Here is a 15,594-nt window from a genome sequence, read left to right as displayed (position 1 = left end):
CTCGAAAAAGGAGTAATAGACGGTAATAATTTACGATATAAATTTTTATAAAATCTAAAATTTCATATTTTATAGTCCGAGATTCAATTGAAAAATGTATTCATTCCGAAAGGTAAGTTAAATTTTATTAATTTTATTGTATAAACTGTGGCACACATAAAAAGGACTTATTTAAAAAGAATAAACCATTACAGTAAAAATTAAAACGATACATTATTTGAAGCGATACCATAAGATAAATAATACATAAGATAAATAATAAATGTTTTATGTGCGGGATAAAAAAGAAGCTTTACACTGAAGAAAGCAAAGAGTCTATTGAGATAAACTCTGCTGTTGTTTCTGTTATCTGTCGGTACCGGATATACACAGGCTGAAGAATTATTGTTATGTGTGGATATACCATTTATGTTAACAAAAACATTCCAAAAATATCAAGAAACCGTAAGTGACATGGCATAGCAGTCTATGAAGAACGCAGGTAAAGAAGAATTAATTTAGTTACAGCTTCAGGAGAAGTAAATAAAGACTGAATAAAGACTGTAAACGCTAAACGCTCGAACAACATCAAAAATCAATTACGATGCATCATCCGGAGTGGTACTGCTATAAAATAATTGTATACAATAAAATAAAATACTCGTGTATACAGGGTAATTCAGGTAGGTAGCGAAAGCCGATCAGGGTAATGATAGCAATTCGGTTATAATTTATGAGTGACATTTCACACGAAGAATATAAAAGAAAGAAGAATTTATTGGAAACTTGCAAGATGGATGCATTAACAGAAATAAAATACAAATTCTTACCAGAAGCTAAAGTACCAATCAGATATGGATCCAAGAAAAGTATCTGTGCCTAACTGCATCGAGATTTGGTGATGTATGTAGGATGAGAAATGACATGTCTTGCTTAAATAAAGTTAAATCAATCTTGTACTCGAAATTTGCTAGAAATAATAACACTAAACATGGCCAAGACTATGAATGGCTTGCATTAAAAAAATTTGAAAGTAATTATAACTTGCCAGCAAACTCTTGAGCTCTATTCATCCGTAGGATGTATGGATTCTTAGTTGCAAGTCCAAATGAAACAATAAAAAACGAAAATGCCATCGTCGAGGTGAAGTGTCCAGCGAATTTCAAGAGCTTACATCTATTCAACGATGGCAAATTAAAATTTCCTAAAGATTTTTCTAGTCAGGGCTGTTTTATTTATTACACTATTAGCCATATTTTGTATACTTGAAGCATTATTTAATATTATTATTAATTAGGTATTACATATTATTTCATTTACTTATACAAGGTGATGCAGACCATGCAGTCCATTTTTTTAAACAGAAATATTAAAAAAGTTCGAATGAAAAGTAATAATATTCATAAAGGAACCACATTTATTCAGCTATTTTTTCTTTAATTTTTGTAACTACCTGTGTTTTCAAATAAAAAATTACTTACACGGTTACTCTGAGACACCTGTATATCAAACGAACGCATAAGAATACAACAAAGATATAATTTATAAATGTTGTGCCGAACTTTTCACATTCCCTGTATTGCAAATATATCTATTTTAATATAAAATGAAGTTATAAATGTTATTTTCGTTTCAAAATGATATAAATGTTTTATGCCTCACAAAATTATTTATTGCATTTGAAATTGATTTTTGCCTTACATTCAATTGAATTATAAACCCATAATCTTAGATGTTCTCAACTTCTTTCTCTAATTTCTCTATTAAAAAATTAATATTCTATTCATATCGAAAAAAAGCATTAAAAAACTGATATTTGCGTAATGTAAATTGTTGTGAACCAAAATACTTAAAAAAACAAACGTAGTAAAAAGGTGGGCTACGACTACGATTATTAATAAAAAATCAAAATAATAACTAAAATAATAAATAAATTGGAAAGTCAATAAAAAGATTGATTGTAATTCGTAATTAAGAAAAATTGTTAATAAACAATAATATTTAGAAGAAGTCGTTTAATTTCTTCATTAACAACATCGACGAGAAAAAGAATCGTAATAAAATAAACACGATGTTTTTTTTATCTATAAAGGGTCGGGCCTAGTAGAAAATAAACTCCGCCTCGTTGCTTCCGAACGTCCGTCGTCTGCGCCCCTCAGAAACTGACCGACCTGGTAAAGTGGGCTCTTAAGGTAAATTTAGGATCTCATAAAATTGAAAACACGGATGATTGTCTTACATTGAATACGTCAAGGATTGAGGAAATTCAGACAACCGCAAGTTTTGAGAACAAATATTCATTTTTATATGCGGAAGAAAAGTGGGGGGGGGAAAAATTTGTCAAAATCTAATACGTGGAATGATAATCCATCAAAGCGGAGCCACATGTGTAACGTTAATCATTCAAAAAACGAAGTAAAAAGAAAACCATCAAAACGTGCAAAATATTTAACTTCTTATCCAGATATACAAAGCATCCTTGAAAAACCAAGTAAAAACGTAAATTTACCAATATTAAAAAACGGACAACTATTCGGACGAGTTCGTATAGCAAAAAAAGATGTGACTTTTACAAACATATGTTCGTTTGATTCGCTTGCACAATCCGTGTTGGCAGGATACCGAGATTGGGTCTGTTATCATGAATATATTTCCTCTTCAAAAAATGAATTTTATGATTTCATAAAAACATTTTCAATTTATGGCGTAACAATGAAAACCTATAAAAAACGATCGGAATTATTGAGCAATATATTATATATATTGAGCATATTGCTTGTGGTTTGCACAGCAATCAAATTGATTGTCAGTTCAATATCAGTGATTTGATTGCTCAAAAATTGCTAATTGACGAACCATCATACCAAATCAGTCAACAATGTAATGACTGCAATAACTGCATTGTTCATAATGTTCCCATTGTTGACATAAGTACCGAACTTTTCTACCAGCAGGGTATACAGGCTCTTCAAAGTGCCATCAATGAAAAGATATCTGATTCGCACTATAAAAGCTGCGTTCAATGTAAATCCATCGACAGTTTTGCGATATCTGTATTAATAACCGAGATACACACTTTCAGCGGTATTCTCAAAAATCAAAAAAATGCTGTATTTTGGAACCGGTTGAGGTACAAACGAAAACAAAAGTGGTACAAATGGGTACAAACGATTCTCTATCGAATTCCATCGACAGTTTTGCGATATCTGTATTAATAACGGAGATACACACTTTCATCGGTATTCTCAAAAACCAAAAAATCGCTGTATTTTAGAACCGGTTGAGGTACAAACGAAAACAAAAGTGGTACAAACTGGTACAAACGATTCTCTATCGAATTCCATCGACAGTTTTGCGATATCTGTATTAATAACCGAGATACACACTTTCAGTGGTATTCTCAAAAACCAAAAAATCGCTGTATTTTGGAACCGGTTGAGGTACAAACGAAAACAAAAGTGGTACAAACTGATACAAACGAATCTCTATCGAATTCAATTGATCGTTTTGCGATATCTGTGTTAATAACGGAGATACACAATTTCAGCGGTATTCTGAAAAATCAAAAAATCGCTGTATTTTGGAACCGATTGAGGTACAAACGAAATCGAAAGTGGTACAAACAGGTACAAACGATTCTCTACCGAAAGGTATTAATAAAATTAGAATATCAAAAAGTGGGGTTCCGGCAATTTTTCAAAATTTGTTTCCCTCTTTAAGTCCTTAGGTACAAACGAAAGTAAAGGTGGTACAAACGAGTACTCTACAAACGATTACAAACGATTCTCTATCGAATGGTACTAATAAAACCAAAATATCGTAAACTCGGGTTCCAGGTTCACAGAGGTTATGTGAATCACCCTGTATATTACATCTAAATCCTTCTTTCTTACAATGTTCTTTAATAATATAATAATTGAAAATTATTGGTTTTTTCTCTAATGTAAATGTAATTTTTTCACACTTTGTTACATTGAGGTGGAGCCTATTTTCATTACACCAAGTCAAGAGTCCCTATGAACGCTGTTGTTATGAACGTATCCCCTCCGCAAAGGCCTTGTTGTGACGTCATTGGAAGAATTTGTCATTGGAATATTGTCATTTCTGTTTTTACTTATAGAGTATGTCCCCGGATCGAGTTACAAAGAAGAAAAAAATTTTTGTTACTGATTTTCCAAACATATCTCAGCATAAATAATGCGTCGGATATGTTCAAACCACTAAATCGCACGAACTTTATATTCTAACTATAGAAGTTAACTAATTATTCCCATTTTTATGTAAAAATTATACTTTTCCTAAATTAAAAATTTTTCAAGTTCAATTTACGATACGTAACCATAGAAATCAATAAAATAAAATAAAAGTTACAACTTATGTTAGTGAAAAACATTCGGACAAATCAAATTAAAATATGGCTAATTGTACTCGTTTGTACCACAAACGAGTACAAACGATTCTCTATCGAATGGTACTAACAAAGCCAAAATATCGTAAACTCGGGTTCCAGGTTCACAGAGCTACGTGAGAGGACAATAAATTAAGATGATTTAACGTAACTTACCTCTATACTAATCGTAAGTTGTACATCCGAGTCAACTTTGAAGACCTATAACTCGTCTTCAAAGTTGACTCTTAAATTTTTAAAACATTCAATATCTTCGTAATACATTAAGCTAGAAAAACCAAATTTGGTATACGTTATGAGTGTACCAAGTGTATTAATTGGTAGCAAATTGAACTTAATTGAGGCATTTCAAAGGGGTGATTAAGGGTGATGGTACTCTAAATGTTGACAGATCTTTTTAACATTTTGGCTTCATTTCATATGGAATTTAATTCTAAAACTTTTCTTACTCTTATTATTTTTTAAAAAACTTTATCGTTTTCGTAAAAAACTTAAATAACTGAAGCCACATATTTCGTAATGTTACTTAAAATAAGCGAAAATTCAGTAGTCGGCTATGAAATTGTACGTCAAACTTGAGAAATAGGTTATAAAGTTATTTGACGACAAGGTCAAATTTGCAGTTAGAAAATAATTTTAGTATGAGATGTTAGCGTTCTAAAGTTAATAATTTTCTAGAAAGAAATTAAAAAATTGAATTGATACACTGAGTTTTCGGTAAAATATTAAAAGTTGTTATTGTGTCAATTCATTTTATTATTTACAAGATTTTTTCCTTGAAAATTATTAACCATACGTCTTATATAGGCTGGTCCGTTACTAATGGGACACAGAGCAACAGTGAATTCCTTACATTAAATTATTACGATTTAACCCAATTTATCTTACAATTAGTCCACTTGTTAATAATAACGAAGATACAGATGGGCAAAGTATATACTTTATTTTCATTTTTCTTTAATAGTTTTTACTGTCAATTAGCATTAATACTCTAGTATTAATGCCAATACTCTAGCATTAATATCAATTGACGGTGTTAGTCTAGTGTTTGACGAAATAAAATCATTTTCAACGCCAACTAATGTTTACTGAGCATAATTAAATTTTGCAAAGTCCCTTTAAACAGTGATTAACATTGCGGGTTGGGTTGGGTTGGGTTGCGGGTTGGGTTGGGTTGGGTTGCGGGTTGGGTTGGGTTGGGTTGCGGGTTGGGTTGGGTTGGGTTGCGGGTTGGGTTGGGTTGGGTTGCGGGTTGGGTTGGGTTGGGTTGCGGGTTGGGTTGGGTTGGGTTGCGGGTTGGGTTGGGTTGGGTTGCGGGTTGGGTTGGGTTGGGTTGCGGGTTGGGTTGGGTTGGGTTGCGGGTTGGGTTGGGTTGGGTTGCGGGTTGGGTTGGGTTGGGTTGCGGGTTGGGTTGGGTTGGGTTGCGGGTTGGGTTGGGTTGGGTTGCGGGTTGGGTTGGGTTGGGTTGCGGGTTGGGTTGGGTTGGGTTGCGGGTTGGGTTGGGTTGGGTTGCGGGTTGGGTTGGGTTGGGTTGCGGGTTGGGTTGGGTTGGGTTGCGGGTTGGGTTGGGTTGGGTTGCGGGTTGGGTTGGGTTGGGTTGCGGGTTGGGTTGGGTTGGGTTGCGGGTTGGGTTGGGTTGGGTTGCGGGTTGGGTTGGGTTGGGTTGGGTTGGGTTGGGTTGGGTTGGGTTGGGTTGGGTTCCCCTCAGGGGCCCAGTGAGGACTCACTGGGTACGGGCTTAGCGAACCCGAGGCCGCCTGAGCTCGAGGAGCATACCTCGTTAAAAAACTGGGGTCCGGCTGGCCCGGCCGGTAGCACCCCACAAGGGCACCCGCCTGGGTTTACAGGTGGAGGAGCATACCTCCTTAAAAAAGCTGGGGTCGCGTGGTCCCGGGCGGCAATAACCCAGGAAATGCCCCTGTCCGGGGATACAGGGGGCACGGGATTAAGTGTTTCAGTGTTTAAATGTCAAGGGTAATGTCTTTGTGAAGTTTCGAGTAAGTGTGTACCTGCCGGTAGGTGAAAAACGGGGCGTAAGGTAGGCGCCAGACACCTCCAAATATGGTTAATGGACAATAAGAAATTAGCCTCGGAAAAGGACCGGGAGGAGGGTAAGGTCGACCCCCCGGCGACGGACAGACCTGAAAGACGACCGAAGCAACATAACGTGAGTTACGAAGTAATCGAGAGAGAGATGGAGGAAAGAGTAATGGGCAAAAGTACGAAGACGGCACGTACACCCCCAAGAGTAGAGAGTCAATCGAAGAGTAGTACAGATACTTCGAATGGGGAAGATGAGTCAGAAGAAGAGCTAGACAAAACAATAATAGAAAAGAGTGAGGAGAGTAAGGCAGGAGAAAAAAAAGAGCATGTTCGGCTGTGCACGGAAGTAATAGACTTAGAGAGAGACACACCACAAAGAATAAGGTCCTGGTCTATTGATAGTGGTACTATGAAAAGAAGAAGAGTAGATTCAGAGGAAGAGGAACTGGAAAGAGAAGAATCATACAACGAACAGGCAAAGACTGTTAAGAAAGGAATAGAAAATATTATGAAAATGATCAAGATATTGAAACAGAACGAAGAGCAGAATACAAAGAGGGAGATCAAGAAAGCTGTACAGATGCTAGAAAGACAAGCGGACATATTTAACAGAAAGGACACAAAACAATGGATACAAGAAATGGGAGAAGGGAGGGTGAAATGCAAGAGAAAGGAAGTGAAAGAAATGAGTACACAGACAGAAACAGAGGAAGAGATAAGAGAAAGGTCACAGGAAATGATAGAAGAACAAGAGATAAATAGAGCCGTTACATACGAAGAGTGGAAAAGGCTAGTAAATAAGAAATGGAAGAGAAGATACTACAACAGAACGGCAGTAAAAGAAGGAAATCCATTGTGGCAGCAACAAGTTACGACTAGAGTAGTGGTCGTGGAGCCTGAAGACGAAAATATGACTCGAAGCATACAAAGCCAATTTAAAATGGCATATCCGGGTTTGGAAGAACTAAATGAAAAATACGAAGAAATAGAGCGGACAACAAAGACGAAGATAAGAGGAAAAGAAATAGAAAGAAATGAAAAAGTCATAAAGCTAACGGTAGAGAAAACAGACCTCTCAGTATGGAAAGCGATGAGCGAATTAAAGGAAAGGAATAAAAAGGAGAAGAAGATCGCGATACATCACATCAGACAGATGACCCTGAGCAAATTTAGAAAGATGTTGGAGATAGTGTTTAAAGGAACAGATATAGAAATGGAATTGTATACAACGCGAGCAAAAATAGAAGAAGAAAATGAGGAAAAGACACAAAATGAAAGAAAGACATACGCAATAATAGTAGAAAGACCGGGGAAAACTTATGAAGAGACGGTGAGAGGAATTAAGCAACGGTTACAAGGGAGAGTGGAGGTAGACAAAATAGAGGGGATAAGGAGCACAAAAGACGGAAAAGTCTTAATTACGACCCAAAAAGATAAAGAGGCCGTGATGGAAATACAGAAAGTGTTGAGAGAGGAGGATGGACAGAGGGTGACAGATAGAGGAATAGAAGAAAGAAAACAGACCAAGACTATTCATATACGAGGACTAATGATAACAACAGAGGAAAATGAAATAATACAGGCGATAAATAGAGACACGGGTTGCGAAAAAAATGAGATAAAGATGAGCTCATTGAGACCATATGCAGAGAGCATGATGGCAGTTACAATAGAATTGGCGGAAGAGAAGGCAAAGAAATTAATGAACAGCAAGAGAATTAGAATAGGACTAGCGATGTGCTCCGTAGAAGAGAGAGTCAATATAAAAAAGTGCTTGAAATGCTGGTCACCTCAACATCTGATTAAAGACTGTACAGGACCAGATAGAAGAAATTGCTGCTATAACTGTGGAGTAGAAGGGCATCTGACAAAAGAATGCACGAACCAAACTAGATGTCCAGACTGCGAAAAGAAAGGGCACAGAGCAGCTAGTATGAGGTGTGAGATGTACAGGGCGCAGATTAAAGACGGAAAACGAGAAAAGAGAAACCGCCAGGAAAAGGAATGTGGGGAGGAAGAGACGAAAGATGAGAAAACAGAGGAAAGGGGGAAGCAAAATAAGAAAGGAAATCAGGAAGATGTAGAGGAAGAGATAAGAGAAAACAAGGAAAGAGAAACGAGAGAAATGAGAAAGAGAGAAGAACAGGGGAACAGAGGAAGAAATGAAGTCAATAAAACTTCGAAATCGAAATGGATAGCATAGTTACAAGAAATAATGACAGGGGGGGGAAAAGGGAAATAAAAATAAAAATACTTCAGACAAATTTGAACAGATGCCTGGAAGCAATGAATTTGGCAGAGGAAAAGTGTCATAGAGAAAAGGTGGATGTTGTTATAGTATCAGAGCCAAACAAAAAGAAGGTTAACGGTGCGGACTGGTTTACAGATTGTGAGAGTGACGTTGCTGTAAAGTTGTTTAATAGAGGAATGACGATAAAGGGATGTAAAAGAGGGAAGGGGTATGTGGCAGTCAGATTTGAAGAGTACACCGTGATTGGATGCTATATGCCACCAAATGAAAACATGGAAACCTTTGAGGAAAGATTAGAAAATATGAGAGATATGCTGGGAAGAGAGAAGGGAAAAGTTATAATTGGTGGAGATTTTAACGCCAAGTCGCCTACATGGCAGGCAACAAAAGAGGATAGAAGAGGAAGACTCCTATGCGAATGGGCTGCTGAAAGAGGTTTGATCGTGCTTAATCGAGGTGGATTACCAACATGGAGAAGAGGAATTCAGGAATCGCACATAGATGTAACTATGTGTAATGAGCATATGGTGGCAGATGTGAAGGCTTGGAGAGTGATGGAGGAGGAGAACCTGAGCGACCACCTAAATATAGAAATAATTCTCCAGCAAAGTGTAAACCATTCTCAGAATAAAACCACAGTAGGGGGGGGATGGAGAAGAGACGCCGACAGGACCGAAGAATATATGGAAGAGGTCAAGAAACGAGCGCAGAAAGTAATAACACTAAGTGTGGAAAAACTGAAAGAAATAACCGAAAGAGCATGTAATAAGGTGTATGGGCGGAAGAAGAAAAGAAGAATAAAAAACGGGAGTGTATACTGGTGGAATTCTGAGATAGGTGAAATTAAAAAAAGAGCCAACGATATAAGAAGGAAATTAACAAGAAGCAACAAGAGAACTGACAACAACGACGGGGGAAGAGTACTAAAAAGAGAACATGAAAGGGTTAAAAAGAGACTCAAGAGAGAGATTAAACAAGCTAAAAAACAAGCTTGGAGAAAACTGTGCGAGGAGCTCGACGAAAACGTATGGGGAGACGCATACACCATAGTTATGAAAAGAACAAGAAATGCGCCCAGCATAAAGTTAGAGGATGAAGAATTACATATCATCATTAGAAAGCTTTTTCCAGAAGGCGACTTGTTACACCACGGAAGAGTAGATGCTGAAAGCTGCCGTTTTGAAGGAAGAGTAGATGTAGAGGAGATGATGGAGGCGGTCAAAACCACGAAGACGAGAAAGGCGCCAGGTCTGGATGGTGTAACGAATGAAATTGCACGAGATACTGTCATGGCAATTGGAGACAAGATAGCAACCTTATATCAAGAACTATTGGAAACATGTAAATTTCCAAAAGTATGGAAAGTGGGAAGACTAGTCTTGATAGAGAAGCCAAAGAAGAATGGGGAAGATACACAATACCGACCATTATGCCTACTTAACAGCTATGGGAAAGTTTACGAGAGAATACTGAAAAAAAGAATAGTCGAGGAATTGAATAAAGAAGGAGGACTATCACGGAGGCAGTTTGGCTTTGTGGAGGGGAAGTCAACGGTTCATGCTATCGAGGAAGTTTTGAGAATTGCGAAGAGTTGTGACAGATATAGACGCGGTAAGAGGAAGAAATGTCTATTGATAACATTGGACGTGAGAAATGCCTTTGGTACATTACCATGGACCAACATTATCGAGGCCATGAGAAAAAAACACATACCGAACTACCTGGTCAGTACGATACAGGATTATCTGAATGAAAGACACGTGGTCTACGAGCAGAAGAAATTCCAAATAACGAGGGGCGTTCCACAGGGGTCTGTACTGGGGCCCTTGCTCTGGAATATTACGTTTGATGAAATGCTGGAGGAACTTCAAGTGGAAGAGACACATCTTGTAGCTTATGCCGACGACCTGGCTTTGGTGGTAACTGGTTGGAGTATAGAGGAGCTGGAGGAGAGGGCGCAGTTGGCAGTGAAAGAGGTGATGGAAAGAATGAAACATCTCGGTTTGGAAGTAGCGCCGGAAAAAACAGAAGCTGTACTCCTTAGAAGTAGGAAGAGCTCCAGGGAAGTAAATATCCAAGTGGGAACAGTGTCTGTGAGCAGCCGATCGTCAATTAAGTATCTTGGAATCTGGTTGGGTAGAGATGGGAAATGGGATGCGCATATAAAGGCAGTATGTATCAAAGCGCAAAAGACAACCCAGGCATTGCATCGATTGATGGGCAATACCTACGGCCCCAAGGCGTCAAAAAGAACTATTATTGCAAATACAGTATACGCTCAAATCCTATATGGATGCAGAACGTGGAGAGACGCATGTGTAATAAAGAAGCTGGTGATAACACTAACACGAATCCAACGACAATTGCTCATAAAAACTACATGCGCATATAGGACGGTGTCCACAGTGGCATTGCAGGTAGTGGGTGGAGTACCACCTGTTGAAATAATGGTGTGGAGAAGAGCGGAGGCGTTCGAGAGAGCGGAAGAGAAGTGCGAGCTGGAGCGGGAGGCGCTGAACAGATGGCAGGAGAGATGGCGTGGGGAGACAGAAAAGGCGACGTGGACCAGAAGATTGATAAGAGATGTGAGACCTTGGGTGAATAGACGATGCGGGGAGGTGAGCTATCACCTGACTCAAATATTAACTGGCCACGGATGCTTTAGACAATACCTACACAAATTTAAGAAGGTTGCCTCTCCGGTATGTTTGTACTGCACAGAGACCGATGACGTAGAGCACACCGTATTTCGATGTATAAGATGGAAAGAAGAAAGAGAAGAAATGTGGAGGAGAGTAGGCGGAAGATTTGATCCGGAGAAAATGGTTGATAGGATGATGGAGAACGGTGACAATTGGACTGGTGTGGAAAATTTCGCGAAGAGGGTGATAAGCGAGAAGGAAAGAGAGGAGAAGGAAATGGGAGAAGAGGCGGGGTAGGCATGTCCTGCCCCGCATCCAGGTACGAGTAGTAATATATAATAATTCAAAAAGTTAGGGAATTTATTTGTTTACTTACATGGACGGAGCCGAGTGATCGGGGCTACAGCAGCATTCCAATAGTAGGACAACGGAAGAAGAAGAAAAGAAGGGGGCGTAGCCCCCTCTCCCAGGTATGCTATAAAAAATTTATATTTCAAAAAGTGATGGAATAATTTGTTTAAATGCATGGACGTGTTGCAAGGGATGGTTCACCCTCGGAAATATCCATTATCCTGGAAGCAGAGAGACAGAGTGCGAGTGAGGCCACGGGGAACAAGAAGCAGAAGAATTATTGTTTTGTATACCGCCGCCTGTGTGATGGTCAAAGCCCGAAGGGGTAGTTTCCGCACAGGAGAGGGCGAAGAAAGAGGGGGAAAAAAAAAAAAAGGGTTGGGTTGGGTTGGGTTGGGTTGGGTTGGGTTGGGTTGGGTTGGGTTGGGTTGGGTTGGGTTGGGTTGGGTTCCCCTCAGGGGCCCAGTGAGGAGTCACTGGGTACGGGCTTAGCGAACCCGAGGCCGCCTGAGCTCGAGGAGCATACCTCGCTAAAAAACTGGGGTCCGGCTGGCCCGGCCGGTAGCACCCCACAAGGGGCCCCTTGCCAGGGATACAGGTGAAGGAGGAGAGTACAAGGAGGAGAACCGAAACGAGGACGGATCGACAAGAAGAAAGGGGGCACTTAGGCCCCCTCGACCGGGTATGTTTGGTAAGTGAAAGCTTTCTAAAAATGATATGATTTATTTTTCTTGGCCCCGACCCAAAAGAAGGATGGACCAACAAGGAGAAAGGGGGCATCTAAGCCCCCTCGACTGGGACGAGAGCGGATCAACAAGACGGAGGGGGGCACCTAGACCCCCCTCGACCGGGTACGTTTGACCAGTTAAAGTCTTCTTAAATTGATGTGGATTTCTTTGTTTTTGTTTTGTGATCCATCCTTATCGGAGAATGGAATATAATACCCTGGAAACACGAAGAGAAGGTACAAGAAGGGCATACAGGGGAGAACTTTGGAGAATACGAGAAATTCAGAAAGAGAAGGAAAATAGAGTTAACCTTGTCCCCGATGTTATCAATGTTTCAATGTCTGTTTATGTCAATGTGTTTGTCGCTCGAGATTGCTACGCCCTGAAGAAATGTAGGGGTCGGCGAGGCTCTGGTTATTCCGATGTAATCACCTCGTAACTGCCGGCAGTCAAAACGGGGGGAATGGTAGGCCCCATATAGCCTCCAAAAATGGTAATGTCAAAAGAAGACAAAGCCTCGGATGGGGGCACCGGCCAAGCAGCGCCGTGCCCTACACGTGGAGACCGGTCGACTCTGCGCGTTTACAAAGACCAACAAACCTTACGAGACCCTGCTAGCCAGGGTAAGGAAGATGAGATTAACATCTTCAGGAGAAGCTCACTCATTCCGCGCGATCGCACAGAAATTAGATCCGCACAGAGCCTTGAGAGCCGAGATAAAGAGCAAGAGACGGCGATCTTTGGAAGGAGCTCGATGGTATCGAGGTCACCACCACTACCACAACCAGAGAAGGTGATGAAGTCGAGTAGATCCGAAGTCGAAGACCTGGACCAGACCTTCGTATCGGTGGAAGAAGTTCCGACAGACAAGGAGAAGATGATGTTACCCGGCGGCCTGGTATTTCCGGCAATGGTGGACCTCGAAAGTCAGACGCCGGCGAGGATAAGAAGCTGGTCTATTGATAGCGGCATTACAAAGCGGAAGAGGATGCAGAGAGACGACAGCGGGGAAGCGGCTGAAGCCGAAACCGAAGAGCCGAAACTCCTGAGCACTACGATAAAGGCGATTCTTGGCCTTATAGAAGAGCTCGAGCAAAACAAAGACAGAAACACTAAGCGAGAAATAAAAGCCATAATTCAAAACTTACAGAGAGAGGCCGAAGTGCTCAAGAAGCAGAATATAAAAGAGTGGCTAGAGAGTAAGACGGAACTGCCGAGCAGGAAAAGAGAGGAAACGGAGAAGAGGGAGACGAGGGAGATCGCTACCCAGACACAGTCGGTAGAAGAAGTAGAAAGCCTTAGGAAACAGAATGACAGGCTTAAGATAGAAAAGGCGATGCGATATTCGGATTGGTTAGAAACCGCGGACCTGAAGTGGGAGGATTCTGATTTCAGAACAACCTCGATAAAGGAGGGAAACCCCGTGTGGGATAAATTAGCGACGACGAAAGTCGTCATGGTCGAGCCAGACGACGTCGCCATGGAGAAAAGTGTTCAGGCGCACTTCAAGAGGACGTACCCGGTGCTGGAGGAATTAGGCGGAGAGTATGAGGAGATAGAGATGTCGACCCGAATAAAAGTAAAAGGAGAGGAGCGGGAAAGGTCCGAAAGGGTCATAAAGATCAACGCGGGTACGTCCGGGCTCGATACTTGGACGAACTTGGCCAGAGTCAGGGAGAACATCAAAGATGTGAAAGACATTGCCCTGCATCACCTGAAAGGGATGACGCTGAAAGCCCTCCGCACAATGGTGGAAATAATCTTTAGACCGATGGGCGTAAGAGTGGTCATATACACGACACTGGCCAAGAGACAAGAGGAACAGAAAATAGAAAGTGAGACAGGGAGAAGCAAAAACATCGACACGAGAAACACCTACGCACTGATAGTGGAAAACAAGACGATGTCATACGAGGAAGCCGTCATGGGAATAAAAGAAGCGATGAACGGAAGGAAAGAAATCGAACTAATCGAGGGTATTAGAAAGACTAGAGACGGGCGCGTTCTGATTACCACGAGAAGGGATAAAACGGGGACTGCAGAAGTGCAAAAAATACTGGCTGCGCGTGAGGGGCAGAGCGTCACGGAGGTAGGAACGAGGGATCAGAGAAGGAAAACCATAAATATCAAGGGGATGACGACTGCTACCGAGGCGCAGGAAGTGTTGCAAGCCATCAAAAATGCGCTTGGAAAAGACATGGATGTCTCCGTGAGTAACATGAGGCCGTACGCCGGTAGTATGAGGGCGGTGACCGTCGACATGGCGAGGGAAGACGCCGAGACGTTATTAAGAAAGAAAAGAGTAAGAGTAGGCCTGGCTCTGTGCCAAGTAGAAGAGAGAACACCTGTGAAAAAGTGTCTGAAGTGCTGGTCCCCCTTGCACCTGGCGAAAGATTGTAAAGGAAAAGACCGGAGAGGCTGGTGTTATAATTGCGGTGAAGAAGGACACCAGACCAGGGGATGTCCCAACGAAGCCAAGTGCCCAGACTGTAGTAAGGTGGGACACAGGGCGGCGACGGGGCAATGTCCGATTTACGTAGCTAAACTGAGAGAAAGTAGAGGTATGGGTAAGGCTGTGGTGACGAAAGAGGTTAAAGAGACCGATAAAGTCAACGAACAACAACGAACTAAGAGCGACGAAAGAAAAGAAAGCGAGTCGTCGAGCGAGGACTCGCAAATGGAGGTCGAACAAACTGCTACAAGCGAAGAGAGAGGTGCGGCAGAGATAGATACGAAGGCACAGAAGGAAGACAAAGAGACGAATATCGAAGAATATAAAACAGTAAAGAAGAGGGAAAACACGGGGCAGATGACGTCGGGACAAAGTAAAGAGACAATGGTCACAGAGGTAGAGTTTAAGGTTGTCAAAAAGAAGAAAAAAGAAGGAAAAGGGAAGGGAAGGGACGCGGGGAGTCCCCAAGACCGACACTAAAAATCTCGAAATGGGCAGCATCAATAAGAAAACGTCAAGAAATCGGAGGTCGAACAGAGGGGGTACGAGACAGAAAGTTGTGACAAATAAACATATGATAATGCAAACGAACGCAAACCGTAGAGTGGAGGCCATGAACCTGATGGAAGAGGCAGCCAAAAGAAGAGGAGTAGATATACTCATAACATCGGAGCCAAACAGAAAAAAGATAGAAGGAGGGGGATGGATCAGCAATGGTAACAAAGACGTTGCAATGAAAA

The 15,594-nt window shown here is 41.0% G+C and overlaps 2 protein-coding genes across 2 annotated transcripts; both read left to right on the top strand.

Moving 5' to 3' along the window:
• The first annotated feature begins 6,455 nt into the window (after positions 1 to 6,455).
• On the top strand, positions 6,456 to 8,633 carry LOC111420092 (trichohyalin-like). The gene has a single exon (XM_023052998.2). It carries the CDS (start codon positions 6,456 to 6,458, stop codon positions 8,631 to 8,633), a length of 2,178 nt encoding a protein of 725 aa, XP_022908766.2.
• A 4,259-nt stretch (positions 8,634 to 12,892) lies between these two features.
• Positions 12,893 to 15,334, top strand: LOC111419141 (WD repeat-containing protein 87-like). The gene has a single exon (XM_023051907.2). It carries the CDS (start codon positions 12,893 to 12,895, stop codon positions 15,332 to 15,334), a length of 2,442 nt encoding a protein of 813 aa, XP_022907675.2.
• Positions 15,335 to 15,594: the final 260 nt, after the last annotated feature.

Source organism: Onthophagus taurus, chromosome 11, assembly GCF_036711975.1.
Source record: "Onthophagus taurus isolate NC chromosome 11, IU_Otau_3.0, whole genome shotgun sequence".
Lineage (NCBI taxonomy): Eukaryota > Metazoa > Arthropoda > Insecta > Coleoptera > Scarabaeidae > Onthophagus > Onthophagus taurus.
Note: the sequence above shows the minus strand (reverse complement) of the source record. Positions and strands in the feature narration are given on the sequence as shown.